This window comes from Euprymna scolopes, chromosome 16, assembly GCF_053919585.1.
Source record: "Euprymna scolopes isolate OS-2025 chromosome 16, ASM5391958v1, whole genome shotgun sequence".
NCBI lineage: Eukaryota > Metazoa > Mollusca > Cephalopoda > Sepiida > Sepiolidae > Euprymna > Euprymna scolopes.
Genome location: NC_136497.1, coordinates 52,551,398 through 52,572,187, shown reverse-complemented (window position 1 = coordinate 52,572,187; position 20,790 = coordinate 52,551,398). Strand labels below are relative to the sequence as shown.

The window sequence follows — 20,790 nt, the reverse complement described above, 5'->3', positions numbered from 1 at the left end:
AGATTGATAATTTGTATTATTTGGACTACTGTTCTCATCTTGAGTGTTATTCTCACAACGTTTCGGCTGATGTAACCACCAACCTTCTTCAGGTGTATCATGTAGTAGTCAGTAATATTTCCTGTCAAATTCTGGACTCTACGAAATTTTGAATGGACCTCTTTATTTAATTCACTGAGAATTGTATGCTTTCATTCCATCAGATTGAAGTCTGATGTAGATTGGATGAATTTAGTTCTAAGTGACACTCTTCTGGAGGTTGAAGGTTCAAACCTCATCACAGGTGATACTAAGAATACAATTGCAAATTACTTAAGACTTCTATCTGGTCACAGCTAATGCAACAAGAACATGCAACCCTTATGAATTAAATAAAGGGTTTCACTTGAAATTCCATACAGATTTCAGACTTTGACAGAAAGATTCACGAGTTTTATAAGATACACCTGAAGAAGATTACTGATTTGTATCTTCCCTCTGATGAAAAATCAGCAGGTTTTGAGTGCACAGTGATGTGCTAATTGCCTGTGTATTAATATGCTGACCAAATTACAACTCAACATAATGCACGATATTGCACACACATAAACAAAAATAGATCTCTCAGTGATTGCTACAAGTTAATAGAAATTAATGCTTTGACTTACTTTCCACTGTTGACATCCCATAGTGAAATAGTGCGATCAAATGAGCCAGTGACCAATTGAGTTCCTGTAGAGTTGAATGAAAGCGAGATGATTTCACCAAAATGGCCCTAGAAAATTAAAGAGAAAATGAATAGTATGACCTTTAATTTAAAACATTATCCAATTAAAAATTTAAAAGATAATTGTTGAGTGTTCTTTGAATCCAAAATGAACAAACTAGAATATGAATTTATGGATGTTACATAATAAAAACATACACAATGATGAGATAATTATCATCCTTATTTTTCTAATGACAGTGTTTTGCTTTATAAGCAATGCTGTATAGAGAATTTAAAGCTACTTTTTTTTCATTATATATTTTACGTTTTTATTATTCATCAATTTTATATTATATATAATATTGTCTTGAGAAAACTCCTTGTTTTGATAAGCTCCTAGGGTTGAATTTCCATTCTGATCTAAAATGGAAGATGTATATCTAATCTGTTATTAAGGTTGCTAAAAAATATTTGGATCATTCTACCACTCTAGAAAGTATTTGACGCCTGAATCAATCCTCTATCTATATAAGAGTCAGATATGTCCCAAGATGGAATACTGCTGCCACATCTTGGGAGGTGCTATTCAGAGAAATCTTTCTTGCTTTGACAAAGTACAAAATCAAAGTGGGCTTAGTGGGCCATGATCTCTTCTGTTCTATATAGCCCTTTTTGCACAGAAGAGATATTGCTAGTCTTTATCTGCTCCATTGTTATTTCTATGGAAAGTGTCTGACTGAGCTCCAATCTCTTGTTTCTCCTTTCACAGCAAGAATGCATTTTTCTACCACAATTACAAAAAACTTTTTCTTCCATGTGCTTAACATCAAACAGAATTTCCATGAACAGTTTCTTCCCAAGAATATTACACCTGTAAAACACATTACAATGGAACTGCTTCCTTGCAGACTACAAGCTGGTGGTCTTCAAATCCAATATCAATGTTTATCATAATCTGTCTTCATAAGTAATCCAATTTTCTTCATATCATTCATCATTTTAAATCATCTCATAATATTCTTCATCATTCAACTGACAATCTATTCATCTCATTAATTCTTATCCTCAAGGGACTTTTGTCCTTCATAAGTGGCTACCCATTAGTTAAATAATAGATCTCAATAGATTTCAAATGATAAACATGTTTAATGAAAGTTCATCTACAGATTTTTCGATTCCTGCCTTAATATGAGGTGCCTTCAATAAGTTTCCAGACCTTTTTGTACAGACATTTAAAATTGTTGTATACTCTTGAAAATTCAGTATGTTATTGCTATACATCTTATGAAATGACTGAACAATTTTTATTATTTCAGGTTCAAATGAACAGCAACTGCAGGAATTTGAGTACACCTTACTAAAGCCTGATTATCACAGCTGGTGAATTTCAAAAATGCAATCTGGATGTGAGGAAACTTTAGAAAAACAATATGCAATAAAATTCTGTTTTAAACTTGGAAAAAAAAATGCCACAAAAACGTATGGAATACTTTCGACCATCTTGCATGAATCAGGCATTAGTTTTTGAGTGGCATAAGATATTCATGGACGGCAGGGAGTCTGTAAGGGATGAGAGGCGTGGGAGAAGTAAGGAAATCAGAACACCAGACTTGATTGACCAAATGAAGAATTTCATGGATAAAAACCATCATATGTCTAGAGACAATAAGTGTACAGTTTGATGTCAGTATAGGAACTGTACACACAATTATTCATGAGAAACTGAAAATGTGGAAGTTTGTCCCAAGAGTGCTCAGAAGATCACAGATTATTTGACTAAGTTGGGCATCAAGACAGTTCCTCACCCTCCCTATAGTCCAGACCTTGCTCACTGTGACTTTTGGTTATTCTTTAAGCTTAAGGAAAACCTTTAAAGGTTGTTTCTAGAAGTGTAAGCCATGTTTAGTGTCAGAACAGTTTCCGATGGTTAGTTGTTCTACACAAGTCCTAGAGGTGACTGGTTCTCAATAGACAGTTATTGAGTTGGAATCCAGTGCAAAAGATTCTTCCTGTGTTGACACAAAGAAAACATATGCAAAGTTGCTACAGAAAGGTTTAATATTTATGGAGCAATTCTGGTTTCTGATTGGTTGGTAGCAGAACATGAATTAATTTGATTCGTCAGTTCCTAGCAGCATCGTTTATAAATAGAATCTCCCGACTGTGTAGGATCATACCCCATTATAGAGCAAAAATATTGCAACATTGTCGTTATGAGACAATAAAAGAAATGAAAGAGACTGTGATGAGGGTTATTGACATGCTCACATAAGACGACTTCCATGGGGCCTTCCAGAAGTTGTTGGAATAGTATAACAAGTGCATTACAGCCAGAAGAGATTACTTTGAAGGGGACCAGAGTTTCATATGTGTACTATCAATAAAAGTGTCAAAACCAAAAAAAATCTGGGAACTTATTTAAGACACTTCAGTTTCTGTAATGCTGTTAATTTTTAGGATGAATAGGGTGACACATTACCTTGATTATAACTTAAGGTACTCCTGTCTCTTGTCAGTGTAGGTCTGATGTTATATTTTCATGTTGGTTTAGTCAAAATCATCTGCTCTTTTTGATTTCCAATTTCATCTGTCATTTGGCTGGATAATTAGATATGATCAAGCGAACAAGAAAGCCATTCTTATCATAGGGAAAGTGGGTCATGTTATCTGAAAGGAAGATAATCATTAGTCAGAAGGGACCATATCACACTTGTCACTGTCAGCCCATCTGTGGAGTAGAAACTGGAAGTCCAAAAGAGCAGACAATCTTGACTATAACCCAGTGTTATAATCTAAAAATAGGACTTCTTGATGTATATGGCCATATTTCCTTTTAATTCCTATTTTGTGGAGATCTTTTAAGATTTATATTTTTCAAGTTCAAAAAAGATTGAGATCACATGATCGCCTCAAACTAAACCATTACATATGTAAGATTCATGTCACATAAGGTGGTTAACAGTAGCTAACATAGTGGCCATCTCTGACATCATAGTTGCAAGCAATGTCATAGTTATCAATGTTAAAGACTATTCAGAATTATTAGCAAGCACACAAACTAATAAGCAGAACAAACGTCATACATAGACTTGGTTTTATTTATATAGAAATTTTTTTTATTCTGAGATAAAAAAAAAAAAATAATGAAATAAGCCTTTTAGTTAATGAGGATTTTAACTTAGAAAAAATATATATCTGAAAAGAAAATGTAGCAAAAGTTAAACGATTAAAGTATATTTACTGTGATTTCACTTGTGTTATTTAAACTATTTTTGGTCATCATATTTTCAAATTTTAAAAATGTAATATATTTACAAAAAAAGAACAAATATCTGAAAAATAATGTAAACATGTAAAATGCTGCATGTTTAGTGATATTGCATATACATGATGTTGCAGGCTTACAATGGGAAATTATTTAGCTGAAAAAAAAAGACTACCTAAGACATTGTGAAGCCTCTTTAAAAACAATGGTTTAAAAAATTAGGGTTCATGCTATGATTTCAAGATTAGTATCCACTCCAGATAACATACTCTTGCCAGTGAGTTTTTATTCATAAATTAAACCACGAATAATTCTCAAGTGGTCTTGCTAAGCCTAACCCAATGGTGGAATATCTATATAAATATTAAAGAAAAATGAGCTGAGAGGTTTGTTTGGTCTCTGTTGGTCTGAGAAAGAAAAGCATGTTTGGTGCTCTAAGCAGAGGAATTTTGTGTTCGTTTGGAAGAGATATTTACTTCTGATTAAACAGCCAATAGTTCTCAAGTGTTCTTGCTGCATGGCTTACCCCAAAGGATGAACTATTTATATATTACATATATATTCCATCAAAACAAGCAGAGGTGACTAGTTTGGTCTCTATGGGTTTGAGAGACGGATCTTTTGGAGCCTTAAGCAGAAGGGTTGTTTGCTTTATCAATAAAGACATTTGTCTGAATTGCAAATCTGTTGCTCGCTAGATATGTTACAAAGCGGTGCGCTTTTATTGTAACAGAGCGTCGATGAATGAGAAAAGCAGTAGTAACCATAGGATAACTGACTTACGAAAATATTAGCAGCAGCCGTTTTAACAATATGCAAATTAGCAAGTGTGCGTGAGCTTGCATCACAAAAAAACAGAAAAATACACCATGTGGTCAAGAGGAGAAGGAAAGTGTGACCAGGGAAGATGGACGTGTAAACATGAGGGCAGGATCCGGCATGAGATGGCAAGGAAAGAAACTTTTAAAAAAAGCATGTTATACAGCAGAGCATCGTAAAACGTGTGTGGGTGCAAAAAGACTTTTGAAAGATAATGAAATGTGTTATTTTAGAAGACCCACGAATAAATGAATTTCATTTGCACTTTTAAAAAATGCTGAGTCGGATTTTTATTTTTATTTTATTTTTATTTTTTTAATTTATTTATTTACTTTTTTTTTTTTTTTTGCGACAAAGCCTCAGACAACATGTGGGTCCGAGTGGTTGAAATTTAACGATACAGATAAAGTGTAACGGCCACATTACAGATAAACAGAATATCATTGTAACCTCTCAAAACAAAACATCGTTACTTGTTTTAAACTTGAATTGTGATTTTGTTAGGAAGGAAGATCCTCTTGTTATTGCAGTGACCAAAACCAATCAAAAATAAACTAAGATGAATGTACAAAATATTTAATGATTTTTTTTTTTTTTTTTTTTTTTCAATTGTGACCCATTTTTGACCCCTTAAAAACAATTTTAATTGGCAAAAGACCCATAAAAGAATGGCCCATAAAAAATCCAATTATATGAGGCTCCTAGCGCTGGTCTGTGACTTTTAGTTTTGGAGGAGATAGTTTGAAAATATACAGACACAGATATATAACCGTTTATATATTAGATTTAACATCTTCATGAAAGAAAATCTTAAACTAATAATGTGATAAATTAACAAGAATGACTGCAGAATAGTGGCTTCATTAGACACTAGTCATATTTACTTTGTGCTACCTAGAATATGTCAGCAGCATTTATCCTAGATGAGTTGAACCGGTTACCTCCAACGGAGGAAATGTCAAGAGAACATTAAATTCAGAAGTGGTCCCCAGTCACATGTATATTCTGGTCAGAGGAAATGATGACATTAAGATTTTGCAATTCTTGCAGGGAGGTGTCAATGTCCTTCTTCATACAGCACCTGGTATTCCCATATGGTCACCCATCTGGTACTGATCAAGCTCAACATTGGTGATCGAAAAAGAATCAATGTGTCAATGTGATTATACCTGGGATGCAGCAAAGTCATTTTAATTTGTTTGCACATTTTTTGAACTTATACAGAAAAAGAAATAAAATTTTAGTTTTAATAATGCTTTTTATATTATTCAATAAAAATGAGTTATTTTCCTTGCTAATTTGTCTGGTCACAAGTAAAACGTTTTTGTATGACCTGTTATCAGTGGGACAACATCATTGTTTTTAAAACTGTCAAGAAGTACATTATAATAGTGCCAATAAAATGGTACAACAATAACAATATCAGAGTTCGATATGTCAGCTTAAATACTATTTAAGTCCAACTTTAAATTCACACAAGATAACTTTACACGTTAGATCACAGTATCAGTATTTTTATTGTTACTGTTGTATACAAGGCAGTTATCTTTGAATTATTGAGAGTTCCGTAAAAGGGAGATAATCCTATAAGTATATCATAATATCTATGTCTGATCTAGTTACAAAAATTAATTTATTTCCAAGAATCTTTACTTACCAAAAATGTACATAAATCAGTTCCAGTTTGCACATCCCATAATTTAGCAGTTGAATCAATGCTACCAGTAGCAACCAAAGTACTCTGAGGATTGAATTTCAGACAGACCTAAAAACGAGTTAAGAAAAATGTAGTTTAAAAACATAATCATTGTTTTAAATGTTAAGTCTATATTTCTCATTCGCTTGTATTTTAAGCTTGAAAACTAATGCTCTCACGCCTCCACCCAACAAAAATTTACATACAAAAGGTGAAAAAAAAATTAAGTATGACCGCCACCACTCTTCTGCACGCATCTCCCTATACTGTCCAGATTTAATCTTCCTCTGAAGTCATCAGATCTACACCTGTCTTTAAGACTCACATTACACATCCATAGTGTCACTCTCATATCGTTTCTCTCCATGTGACAGGTTTCACTTTCATACATCATCACACTGCATACACATGTCTGATAAACTCTCCCTTTGATTGATAGTGGTAATGTTCTGCTGGTTAGTAATGGCAGAAATTTCCTTGTGTTGCATCTTTTGGTGCATGCAAGTTACAGACTTACAGAAAAATTTGAAAATATTTCTGATTTCTTCTTTAAGATAAAAAAAATGTGTCACTTTAAGCAGTGGGTCATGCTGAGAGCAACCTACTTGAGAAAAATGTGATACTATAGATATCTTTCTCAGAGCAACGGCCCTGGGAAGCATTGGATGACAGGTAAGGAAAGAAAGGGTTGTCGGAATTTTTTTTTTCTTTACATGGAAGTTACCACTTAGCAAGGCCCGGAAGCCACTCGGGATAAGGGTTATTGCATGTACAGTAATCAATGGGATAGTATCGTAGTAATCATTAGTATTGGAGATTTGATGAAGTGTCTTACTTAAAGGGGCGGGTCATCAGGAATTTGTTTATGTTGGACTTGAAGACATTCAAGTTGTAGTCAGGTGGGAAACAGGCAGACGGAAGAGAGTTCCACTGGTGTGCACTTCTAAGAAAGAAGCTTTGCTCATGGAATCTGTTTTGATTTAGGCACAGATAAAGAGTGGGGAAACTTTTTGACAGTAGTTTCGGCTAGACAGGTGTTTATCGTGAAAGATTGGCGAGGGGAGACCAGGGATTGGAGCTCAGACGAGCACCTGCCATGGAAGTAATGATAAAACAAAGATAGGCTTGCAACGTTTCTTCTGTGGGAGAGAGGTTGCAGGGAAGAGAAAACGGCATCCCCCACTAAGCCACGAAGTCTATTTTGTACTCTGTCAAGGCAGGATAGGCTGTTTTTAGCAGCTCCTGTCCAGATGTGGCAGCAGTACTCCATCCTTGGGCTTATTTGGCTTTTCTATAGATAGAGAATTGCATCAGTAGTGAGATATCTTCTGGAGCGGTAGAAGGATCCTGCGATTTTTCCAGCAACCTTGGCAACAGACTTGATGTACGTGTTCCATTTCAGGTCAGGATAAAGGTCAAACCCAGAAGCTTATCAAAACATGGAGCTTCCCTTAGATGAGAGCCATCCATTTCAATTGATGCCAGATGGGGATCAGAGCATTGATCATGTAAAGATAGGAACTTGGTTTTAGATGCATTAAAAGTAATCAGCCATCTTTTCCCCCACTGTACCGTGCACTCAAGATCAGAGGAGAGAGAATCAGAGAACTTTGTCATTTATGCCCTTAGATGTGTTGCCATAGATGGTCATGTCATCAGCATAGATGTCAACGAATGATTTAAGTATGTGTTTTAGAAGATCATTGATGTAGATCAGAAAGAGAGTTGGGCCCAGGATGGATCCCTGAGGGACTCCAGCATTAATACTGAGGGCCTCTGATTTCTGCCCATCAACCACTACTCTTATGAGCCTATCAGAGAAATGATTTAATGATTGAGAAAACATTTGTTATACAGTAGCTGAAAATCTTGTAAAGTAGGCCCTTATGCCATACCTTATCGAAGGCCTTTGGTACGTCAAGGGCAATTGTCCTAGAAAGGAAGTTTTTGTCAAGAGATTCACTAATTCTATGAGATATAACCGTTAGCACATCTGCTGTAGATCTTGCAGAACGGAAACCATATTACATGTCACTAAAAAGGTTATTTCTGCTGAGGTGGTTGACTACTTCTCTATTTAATATGGATTCCAGCAACTTGCTCATAGCACACAGGAGACTTATTGGTCTGTACTGAGAGGGAGATGACTTATCACCTAAATTCTTAAATACAGGGCATACTGATGGGTTTTTCCAGGGTGTGGGGAAGCACTTCCCCTTAAGGCAACGCTTAAACAGTTTTGTAAGTATGGGGGCAAGTTCTGGTTGAAGCTTAGTTGAAATAGAATGAGTAAGGACAATGGAAGGAAATTATTCACCAAGGCACATAAAGGCAATTAGAAATAGGATGGGTAATCAATTATTTTTGCTTGGACAAAGACAAAACATTAAGGATTTTCTGAAAACAAGAAAAAGATGAAAGAGAAGAAAACCACACAACATAATTGTTGGAGTTGATAGTTGTTGAGGGACATATATAGTCTTACAATAATGTTCACAGATTTTCTGCAGATAGACCTTTTCAGTGGTCACTCTAGCTGAGATCAAGACTGGAGGTCTAGGATTTCCAGTTAAAGGTCAAAGGTGCATATATTCCAGACAATGGGCAGAGGAGAGCAGTTAGAACCGGCTTTTTGAATATGGAATAGTCAGTTTGTTTGTCTGAGGGCTGGCAGCTAGTTGAATTTGTGTACCTCTCAACAAGAGATTGTCTGTTAGTCTCAAAACTATGGGACTTGTGTTTTAGTTTGGTCAACCTAAGATTTCTTATTTTGCAAGTCTGTTATTCAAAGGAAGTAATGAGTGCCATTGTAATGTCAAACAAATAAACTTGTTACTTTTTTTTAAAACTGGAGTTCTGGTTTTATTTGGAGCACTAAGATCACACAACTGACACTGCAAGAAATGTTAGAAGCAAGCAACAAGCAAACGTAATGATCTAATGATCATAGCCTATGCAGTGGATGCACACACAGACATGTTCATACATAAATTTACTTCATCCATTCAGAATTCTTGCAATCACATTAGTACTTGCTCCACTCTGTGCTCCGATTATATTACTAATAAAACTTCTCAACTTCAATATCGTTGCCATTCAAATATACTTTTTTCACATTTCAGTTCTCAACCATTTCCATTGTCATACATTTCTTGCACACAAATTAGTTATTCTCTCACAATCTACCAGTAATTCCAGTTCTTGCATATGCAATGCTTACAGGAACCACAAAAAATCTATTGCCCTCAACTGCTTTTCCACAAACTGAGCAGGTGAACTTTTCTCTCTTGGAGGAGCTTTCCAACATGAGAACAATTGATCATCACTTTCTGACCCTTACTTTCCATAGTATTCCTCCACATCTTTAACTTAAAAACTACAGGGGTGATTCCAAAAGTAAAGCCTATTTTTTTTTATCTAAAAGTTGAAGAACTACAAAAACTGGAATGGTACCATTAAAACGAGCGACCTTTTGTGGTCCAGAATTCATTTTGCTACATAGTCACCACCATTCTTAATGCACTTTTGTCAAGAATTCAATGACGCATTTCTATTTCTGACGCATGTTAATGACAGGGGTTGCTTTCTTAGAATCTCACAATGTCACTACAACAGATATCTTTCTATTAAGAATTCTATCTAGAAGGATATTGAGTACTTTTGAGAGGGATCACGTGAAGGTTGCCAACGTTCCTAAGTGAAAGTGTTTCTGTGGAATGAACTGGATTCAATCTTGACACACTCAGGTTGTCAGCCTGTGTCGTTAACCACTGAGCCCCCATCACCTTGCTGCTGTTGCTGCTGCTGCTATTGTTTGTATATCTACTATAGGCTAATAGGATTTGTAGAGACTTCAAAACTACCACAATTATTATTATTATTGAATACTGCTTCTTCGATATTACATCAAGTTTCATTGTATTTAATGCATTAATTATTCATGGTTACTCTATTTAAGATCATCTTCATAAAATAGAATATAAAATATGACATTTTACAGAAATTTTTAAAACACAATACTGGATGAAATTGCATAATTTTTGGTGCTATATCTTTTTTTTTTAAAACCATTTTGTGCCATTTTGGTTATTTTCTTTTTCTTGTTCAGGGATCAGGCATTTTTTTTTATGTTGCAAGTTCTCTTTCCAGTCCTTAAATTTTACTGAATCAAATGTCACTCTGTATGGTCTTGATCAATCATTGTTGATCTGTATAGATATCTGCATCAAATTAGGATAAAATCCTTATCCGAAAATGAAATTCTAAATAACAATGGGATATAGTTTGCTTAAAGCATTGCATATAGTATGCATATAGAGGAATCATAGAAATGGAAATATATAGATATTGAGAAGGACAAAAATGCAGTGATTTTTAAAAATATTTTTGTTATTTGTAATGTGCATGTTGAACACTAGCCCCATCTAATAATACTAAAACAGTAGTGACAATGGCCGATTCTTTCAGTGTTTCCTCTTTGTTCATCCTTCTGCTGGATTCTTCTAGTCACTCATTTCTTTGTTTTTTTGTTTTTATTCAATGCAATTGTGTACTCCCTTTTTAGTGTATCAAATATATATATTATATTCTATGCTGATATTATCACAATAGTCACTTGCTGGCTTAGCATTATTATAGTGGATTGTGTTGAAGATAATTAATAGTAACTATAAAACTTCGATTTTAATAAATCCATGCCCATCGCATGAGGATTACTACTAAAAAACATACTAAAATCTAATAATGGAATGTAGTTTGCTTGAAGCATTACATATAATATGTATATAGAGGAGTCATAGAAGACTATTATAATGCAAGAAATGGACACTGACATCTTTCCATTTTTCGCATTGTAATAGTCTAATCTAATGGGGAAAAGATTGCTTGAAGCACTGCATCTCATCTAATATATATAGATAGAGGAGTATTGTGTTTAATTATGATATAATGCAAGGAATGGAAATATGTTGGTGTTGAAAAGGAGGTCAAAATTGTAGTGATTTTTTTTTTTTTTTTTTTTTAAATGAAAAAAAATGTGTGCGCATTATTTAAATTCTTCCTGAGTTCGGCAGAAATATTCTCAAGTTCAACAAGATACATTTGAAGAAAATCAGAGGTTACACTGACCGAAACATTGTGAAAATAACATTCAAGATAAAAACCAGTAGTCTGAAGAATACAAATAATACAAATAATCAATCATTTTAAAAAGTCAGAAACGTAAAAAATTTGTAGTAAATCTGAATAGTAAACTTCTATTTAGTGACCGTTTTCTATAAAAAATTTCAAGGTAAGACCTCTTTATTAAATGGTGGAATGTCAGTGCTACTTACAATTTCGGCCGAATGTCCTCGATGTGTATGATAGCATTTGCCTGTAACTGCACTCCATAATTTGTATGTTTTATCAAATGATCCAGTTGCAATTTTATCTCTGAAAATGGAAAAAGATTTGAAATAGTTTTAGATTGTTTAAAAAAATAAAGAAAGCTTTCAAAATTATGATTGTGCAAAAAGTCTATTAGAAATGTCCTGCAAATGAAAGAATTTTTTTATGGAAATCTCTACAGACAAGGCATGAAGCCAATTGATGAAAGAATCTAAAAAATACTATTTTAAGGTCAAAAACTTGCCAATGATAAGTGTTAGATGGAATAGATTCTGAGCCAGAAAACAACAATTCTTTGTCAAAAACATTGCTCATGGAATATGAGCAAAGTAAGTTGCTGAATAGAAAGAATAAAATAGTTATAAGAATTTCTTTGGTTTTGGTTGTTTTGTTTTATAGCATATCAACCCCTTTTGGGTTATTTAATGCTGAATCGGGTAAATTGGGGGAAAAATTTCTTTTTTTTTTTCTTTATTAAGCCATGGTCATAAAATCGTTAGCAATAAACAGAAACTAATAAACTGATTAGGGAATGTATAAAACTTAGGAACACCATGATACAATGTATCACAAAAGTGAATATACCCTTCATATTTCTGCAGATATTTAAGTATATCTCTTCATGGGACAACACTGACAAAATGATTTTTTGACACAATGAAAAGTAGTCTGTTTGCAGCATATATAACAGAGTTAATTTATTTTCCCCTCAAAATATAATCATTAAAAGATAAATACCTTCCAACAAAAGTGAGTACACTCCTAAGAAACTACACCCCTAACTGTACTATTGAGTACTGCTTGTCATTTTCCCTCCAAAATATCATGTGACTCATTAGTGTTATTAGGCCCATGTGTGCACAGAGAGCAGATGCATTCAGATTTGTAGTGCAGCTCTAACATTCTCTCATACTGGTCACTGAAAGTTCCAACATGACACCACATGACAAAGAACTATCTGAGGATCTTAAAAGACATACTGTTGCACTACATGAAGATGGCCAAGGCTACAAGAAGATTGCCTACACCCTGAAACTGAGCTGCAGCACAATGGCTAAAATTATCCAGTATTTTAAAAGAGCAGGATCCACTCAGAACACGCCTTGGATAGGTCATCCAAAGAAGCTGAGCGCACGTACTGAGCATTACATCCAAATGCTTTCTTTGAAAGATCAGCGAAGGAGTGCTGTCAGTATTGCTGCAGAGATTGAAGAGGTGAGCGGTCAGCCTTTTAGTGCTCAGACCATATGCCACACTCTACATTAAATTGGTGTGCATGGGTGTCATCCCAAGAGAAAGCTTCTTCTGAAGATGATATACAAGAAAGCCTGCAAACAGTTTGCTGAAGGCATGTCAACAAAACACATGGATTATTGGAACGATGTCCTATGGTTTGATGAGATGAAAATTAATTTGTTTAGTTCTGATGGCTTCAAGCGTGTATGGCGAAGACCAGGTGAGGAGTACAAAAATAAGTGTATCATGCCTACAGTCAAGGATGGTGGTGGAAATGTCATGGTCTAAGGCTGCATGGGTGTTGCAAGTGTTAGAGAGTTACATTTTATTGAGGGAAACATGAACTCCAACATGTACTGCGAAATACTGCAGCAGAGCATGATCCCCTCCCACCAAAAACTGGGTCACAGTACAGTGTTCCAGCATAACAATGGCCCAAAACACACCTTCAAGAAAACCACTGCTTTACTGAAGAGATTGAGGATAAGTGTGATGGACTGGCCAAGCATGTCTCCAGACTTGAATCCAGTAAAACATCTCTGGGGGATCCGCAAGCAGAAGGTGGAGGTGCGCAGATTCTCAAATATCTGCCAGCTCTGCAACGTCGTTATTGAGGAATGGAAGAGCATTCAAGTAGCTATCTGTGAAGCTCTGGTAAATTTCATGCCCAGGAGAGTAAAGGCAGTTCTGGGTAATGATAGTGGCAACACAAAATATTGATAGTTTACATGGTGTATGTTAATATTAACAACTTTCCATAAGAGGTATACTCACTTTTGTTGGCAGGGGTTTATCTTTTAATGGTTATATTTTGAGTTATTTGGAGGGGAAAATAAATCAACCCTGTTATATAAGCTTCACACAGCCTACTTTTCATTGTGTCAAAGTGTCATTTTGTCAGTGTTGTCCCAGGAAGAGATATTTAAGTATATCTGCAGAAATGTGAAGGGTGTACTCACTTTTGTGATACATTGTAGTTAGCCAATTCAGAAGTCTGAAAATGTGACAGTGATACGTGTACATTTGCACAATTCTTATTATGCTATCAGTTCTTTATATCTTAAAATATTTATTTTTGGTGTTTGGTTTGGTTGTTTCGTAGAGAAAAATTGTTGTTTTTGTTTTTGACTTTGCAAAACATGATTGGATGAGGGAAAGGAAAAAACAATAACATCAGTGTTTGGTGCATTTTCGGTCAAGAATTCGAAATCTTCACACAGTTTAATCTGGTAGCACCAATTATAACAATTTCAATTAAAAATAAAAATTCTTATAAAGAAATAGATGGCCTGTGACCTGTTAGATCAACATTGGTACAATGTACATTATTTTATGTATTTAGTGCCCTAAATCGGTAATGCAGTTAAATTAGATATTTTTAAGTTAGAATCAGAGAGAGACAAAGGTTTTAGAAGGAATTGGAGTCAGACATGTAAGAACATTATAAGTCAGAGTCGAGTTTTTAATCCCCAAAGAATCAAAAGACAGTTTGAATATTGGGAGATTTTAAAATAAAAAGTTAGAGTCGGGTATTTTAGAATTCAAGGAATTAAAGTCAGAATCAGATTTTTTTTAATCCTAGGAATTATACTTTCCAACTCCGCAGCTCTTATTTTAGCAGTACATTTATTTATGGTATGTATATCAGACTTGAAGAAAATTATATAACTACTTACAAACCATTCGGTTCTTGTCCAGAATTTCCCTGATATTAAAAATCAAAAATAAAGAAAAATCTCTATGAAATTTGCACCAACTACTAGTCTTGCTGGCAGTATTCTGAAAGTTCTGGAGTTTAGTTTTTACATCTCCAGAGTTGTAGAGGTTAAGTCAATTTTGGCAGTGTAGCTGAGTGTAGTACAAACTGAAATCTTCTTTTTTTTTGAGTCAAAACAAGCAGACTGAAGATGATTCAGGCTCTTTTTGGTGTCCATGAAAGCTGAATTAGCAATGATCATAACATGATCAGAGTCACTTAAAGATTTCTCAGGAATATTACTGATAACTGTTTAAGGAGTAGTGGTGAAGAGTAGATAAAAAATGCTGTTACCTTTTCTTGTGAGAATATGCATGTCAGATAAAATGTTTTTTTTTTGTTTTTAGAATGATTCATGAACACAGAATTTGCAGTTGTCTCTGAAATTTAATTGTGTGGATGATCTCTTCTGCATCTTACAACCACTTCCTCACAGAAGAAATGTTACTAGTCTCTCTCTTTCTTTCTCTCTCATTCTCTGTTTTATTATTTCCATGGAAGGGGTTTGACTTGACTCCAATCTCTGATTTCTCTTAGTAAAATATTCATAGCAAGAACTCATCTTCTACCACAATAGAAAAAAAATCTTTCCTTACTCCCTTCATGTGCCTAGAATTAGGTGAAATTTCCATGGATAGAGATTCTTTACAGGGGATTCTTATCCGCGGAACATTTTGCTGAGGGAATGGTTCCCTGCATATTACAACAAAGTTGTCTTCAAATTCAATCTCAACAAATATTTCACATAAATCATCCTCATAAGCAACCAAATTTAGTTCATTCCATTAATCATTCTCAATCCTCTCATAATATTTTTCATCCTTCAACTGATAATAATTCCATCTCGTTAATCTTTATCTTGAGTGGCTTTGATCCATCAGTAAAAAAAGGTAAAGATAAAAGTCGAATTGAACATTTTTGCTAAGGCAATATGTTAGCTCCTTGCTTTGACAAGCTTTTAGGTCTAACCTTCACTCCTAACTTGAAATAGAAGACTTTCATTAAATCTGTAGCCAAGGTAGCTGGAAAAATGATTGTGTCATTCTACCATTTCAGAAGGTGTCTCGCTCCTGATACAATCCTCTATTTGTATCTAAATACATCCTAAAATTACTATTGCCACATCTGGTTAGGAGCTGCTTAGAGAATCTTATCCTGCCTTGACAGAGTTCAAAATTGGCTTCAAAACATAGGTGATGGCCTTTTCTCCTTCTTGCAGCCTCTTTCTCACAGTAGAAACATTGCAAGCATGTCTGCTCTATCATTTTTTTCATGATAAATGCTTGTCAGAGCTTCAGGCTATGGTCCCCTCCAGCCGAACTTTCAGAAAAGGTACTTGTCTACCTACAACCACTATCAACAATTTCCCCCACTGTCTCTGTGCCTAAATCTAAACACAAATTCCATGAACAAACTTTCTTTCCTATAACTGCCCCCTGGCCTCTTTCCAGTTGACTACAATATGATCATCTTGAAGTTCAATGTAAACAAGTTCTTGTCGAGCTGCCCCCTTAAATAATTAAATTCTACCCAATTTCCCTACGCTGTAGTCTTGGTGACCAACATACCTCATTAACCCTTATCCTTGAGTGGTCACTCCCTTAAAAAAAAAAAATGTAATCAATGACATTAATTGAAATATCAAGTTTATATGGCAAAAAAAAAAAAAACAAACAAAAAACAGTGATAATTATCATAAATAAAGCTATTTATGATAATTATCACTCTGTTTTTTTTTTGTTTTTGTTTTTGCCATATAAAATTGATATTTCGATTAATGTCATTGATTACATATTCTATTCATCCTAACAGCCATTTTCATTTTTTTTTTAAAGGGAGTGACCACTCAATTTAATTATGAAGCTAGTCAGAATCAAATATCAATTTTGCACCTGAATGTTTTTAGGTTTAACTTAATTTTATATATTAGATTTTAAAAAATCTACTTACCCGAATGGATTATTAAAGTCAATTGCATAAACCACATTTGTATGTCCATTGAGTGTAAGAAGTTCTTCTCCTGAAGAAGTATTCCACATTTTGCATGTGCGATCGTAGCTTCCAGTGATGAAGCTTCAAAAATGAAGTAATATTTGAAAAACATCTAAACACAAAAAGTTTTCATTGAAATAATTAATCATAATACTTTATTTCAGTTGACTATCAATTAGAAATGTAAAATACCAAAAATAACTCATTAAACATCATATTTAAAAAAATGACAAATTATTTAATTTATTGCTTCTTGTCCAGTATTACCCCTAAATTAATCAATTTTTAAAGAAAATCAAATTTTAGTAGTATCCAAGGAGTGATGGTCTTGCCCTCCATTTTGGAAAAAATCTCTAGAAACAAAGGGAAATAACTCAACAATAATTCATACTTACTCGTTTATGTTGTAATTTTTTTTACTTACGTTCACCCCCTAACAAGGCATATCACCACTTGGACATAAGGGCTACTATTTGGTACCATGTCTAACAAAGATTAACAAGATGTTGGTTTACATTACATTTAAACTTCTGCATATCAACACAGTCAGGGAAGCAGGTAGCAGGCAGAGAATTCCAAGGTCTAGCTGTTTGAGAGAAGAAACTATTAAGAATAGCAAGCTTTCTGGGATTTCAAGACCTCAACAGTGAAGGGGTGAGATTTTGTTGCTAAGCGGATTTGCCAAGGATATGTACGTCAAGGGGGGCACAAGTGCAACCAGTTCATCAAAGCACGTTCCATTAAAATATTTGTAAAACAGGCACAGAGATGCAACATTGCAGCGATGGGACAGGGGTTGGAGTTTAGTTGACAAAGTGGGACCTATTAGATTGAAAAGTCTTTTTTGGACCCTATCCAAGAGGAAGAGGCTAGTGGTAGATGCACCAGTCCAGATATGGCAACAATACTCCATGCACAGGTGAATGGTGGTCTTGTAGAGGTACAGGATACTCTCAGGTGTGAGTAGTCTTCTAGCTTGATAGAGGGAAACCATCTTTGCAACAATGTTCTCAATGTATTTGTTCTAGTTCATATTGCCCACAAATATTGAGCTGAGGAGTTTGAAGGAAGAATTCTCAGGTAGGGTGCTATTTGTCATGGATATCGGTGGTTGGAGAGATGTCTTGTAATTGTTAAAGGAGAGCAGCTTAGTCTTACTAGCATTAAATGTCACCATCCATTTGTGGCCCTATTCCACTATGATCTGGAGGTCATTTTCTAAAGATTATGCCAGTCTTAGATTTATGAACATTCATTCTTCCCTCATGCATGTTATAGAGTGCTATATCATGAGCAAATATATCCACCTCAGACACAATATTATCAGGGAAGTCGTTTATAAATATCTGGAATAATAGTGGTCCAAGGATCAACCCCATAGGCACTCCCACATTAATATTATGCTGCTTGGATGTATGTCCATCAATGACAATCTGGATAGTCTTATTGTCTAAGAAGGATCTAATTACATTTAGTATACGTCCAGTTATACCGTATGATTTAATTTTCATTAGCAGCACTTCATGCCAGACTTTGCCAAAGCTACAGCCCTAGCTTCGCCCACCTTATTCAGTGCATGGCATATGCGTTCAGAGATGACTGTTAAAATATCTGCAGTAGAGCATTACCTAAATCCATATTGTTTGTCAGAGAGAAGATTTATTTTTGCGAGGTGATATTTGTAATATGTACGAATTCCCATTAGTCGCTCAAAAAATGATTTTCTTTATAAAAATAAAACTACTTGATCAATTTATATGAATTTTGGAATATGATATTTTCATTTTGCCATGGTATACACCATACCGATATTTCTTTATTTTCGTTTTTAACATAGGGGAAATTCAGGACAAGAACCAAAATTTTCATAGAAATAATATATCACAATACTTTATTCAACTTGGCTGTTAATCGGAAATGTAACATACGAAAAAAAAATCTTTTAAAAATCCTATTAAAAAAATTAATTTAATTATGAATTATTTACTTCATTGTTATACTATTCTAAATCTTTTCAACTGCCAAATTAAAAAAAATATACATATATATATAGTGAATAAATGGCAAAAAACTATATTCCAAAGTTTATGATGTTGACCATCTTATTTTTTCATTTAATTCAGTTAACATTTACAATTCACTGATTGATATAATAATTGATTGATTTTGCACTACGAAACAGATACTATCAAGAATTGTAAATGACAACTGAATTAAAGGAATGAATTATAAGATGGTCAACAGCCTGAACTTTGGAATATAGTCTTTTGTCATTTATTCACTATATTGCTCTGTAATTACATTGAGCTTCTTAAATAAGGATTGGAATATATTATAAGAAAATATATTTCCACAGAAATATATATATATATATATAATGCCTTTATATGCTTTTAAAATACACATGGTATGTTAAGGTAATGAAATACCAAAGTCTTATGTACAATATGAAAAGAAACTGGAATCTTAGGAAGATCTACATCATTACAGTAATTATATGAGCAATCAGACTCATGAAAAAGAATTTCAAAAACTACCTGGAAAATATACACGGTGAACCAAGTGCAAAAAAGATTCAAACAATTACACTTAAAGGAAGGGTTAGAATCTTAAACTGATCTCTCTGTTGGAACATATGGGATAGTGGGTGAATGTCTGGCATCCAGTAGGATGCTCCAAGTCCAGTTAGAACAAAATAAGAAAATTAAAAAAAAAAGATATAGTGTAGTTACACAGAATTTGTTCATTCTAGCGTATTTTGTGATAAACATTATGTCTATCTTATTTATAATGTTGGATCTGTGAGGTGAGCCATAACTTTAAAAATTATATATACAGTCAACGACAAAATTATTTGTACATTGATGAATATTGAATATTTTGACTCATTCAAAAACTTGTTCCAATTATTAATATCTGTTAATGTTTGAGTTAGTTAATTCTCAAATCATTGAACATTTTTTTTAACCCAAAAATGTTTTTTTTTTTTTTTTCAAAAATTCTCATTTGTTTGTTATTAAGAAGCGAATATATACAAAGATCATAAACATTTACCAAGATCCAGATTTATTAAAGGCCACATTCGTAAGAGGTAAAATATGAGTTCTAAGAACCTGTAGGAGAAAAAAAAAATAGTACAAATATTATAAAGCCAAACAAAATTTGTTTCAACACAAAATTTCACAGAATACAAAAGAAAATATGGTTACATTTTCTTGACATATAGAACCGACTAACACTGACCATTTTGAACATAATGTTAGCAAACAATGACAATTTAATAATAATAATAATAATAATAGTAATAATAATAATAATAATAATAATAATAATAGTAAGACAATAGTAAGAAAGTTTTCAAGGCATCAGTCAAATCCATCCTATCTACAGATCAAACTCTCCATCATCAAATGTTGCCTGATCTAAGAGACTTGATAGATCATACACAAAAATGTTATGTCATCTACATGTTATGGTAAGGTCATGCAATGGACCCATAGTAGAACAGATTAAAATGCCAAGTAGTAATCAATTCTAATTAATACTACTCTTCCAGAGGTTGAAGATTCAATGCTCAGTATGAGTGATACTAAGAATACAACTAGGAATTGAGATTTATAACTGGTTATGGCTGACATAACAAGAGCAAGCTAGCCCCACATATCAAATAAATTGTTTTGTTTGAAATTCTGTACAGATTTTAGAGTTTGACAAGATATACCTGAACAAGGTCGGAAATTACAATTACCGAAAGTTGGAAAGTTCTACTTATACACACTTACAATAGGAACTGACCAATCAAATGGAGTCACATTCTGCTAGCAACTAATCAGAAACCAGAATTGCTCTATAAATAGTGAATCTTTTAGCATTCCGGCACATCATTTTTTTGTGTCAACACGAGAAATATCTTTTGCTCTTTGGCTGTCTGAGACTTATACAGAACAGCT

General features: G+C 33.9%; 1 protein-coding gene across 1 annotated transcript in view; it reads right to left on the bottom strand.

Annotated features, from left to right (window-relative positions):
* LOC145295955 (uncharacterized) overlaps positions 1–20,790 on the bottom strand; it is a 77,899-nt gene that overhangs the window by 19,224 nt on the left and 37,885 nt on the right. The window contains exons 5-9 of the mRNA XM_080141859.1: positions 19,895–19,953; positions 16,799–16,921; positions 11,802–11,901; positions 6,430–6,537; positions 648–754 (exon numbers count right to left, since the gene is read on the bottom strand). Of these exons, the coding sequence (XP_079997985.1) occupies positions 648–754; positions 6,430–6,537; positions 11,802–11,901; positions 16,799–16,921; positions 19,895–19,953 (497 nt within the window). The remainder of the gene's footprint in view (positions 1–647; positions 755–6,429; positions 6,538–11,801; positions 11,902–16,798; positions 16,922–19,894; positions 19,954–20,790) is intronic.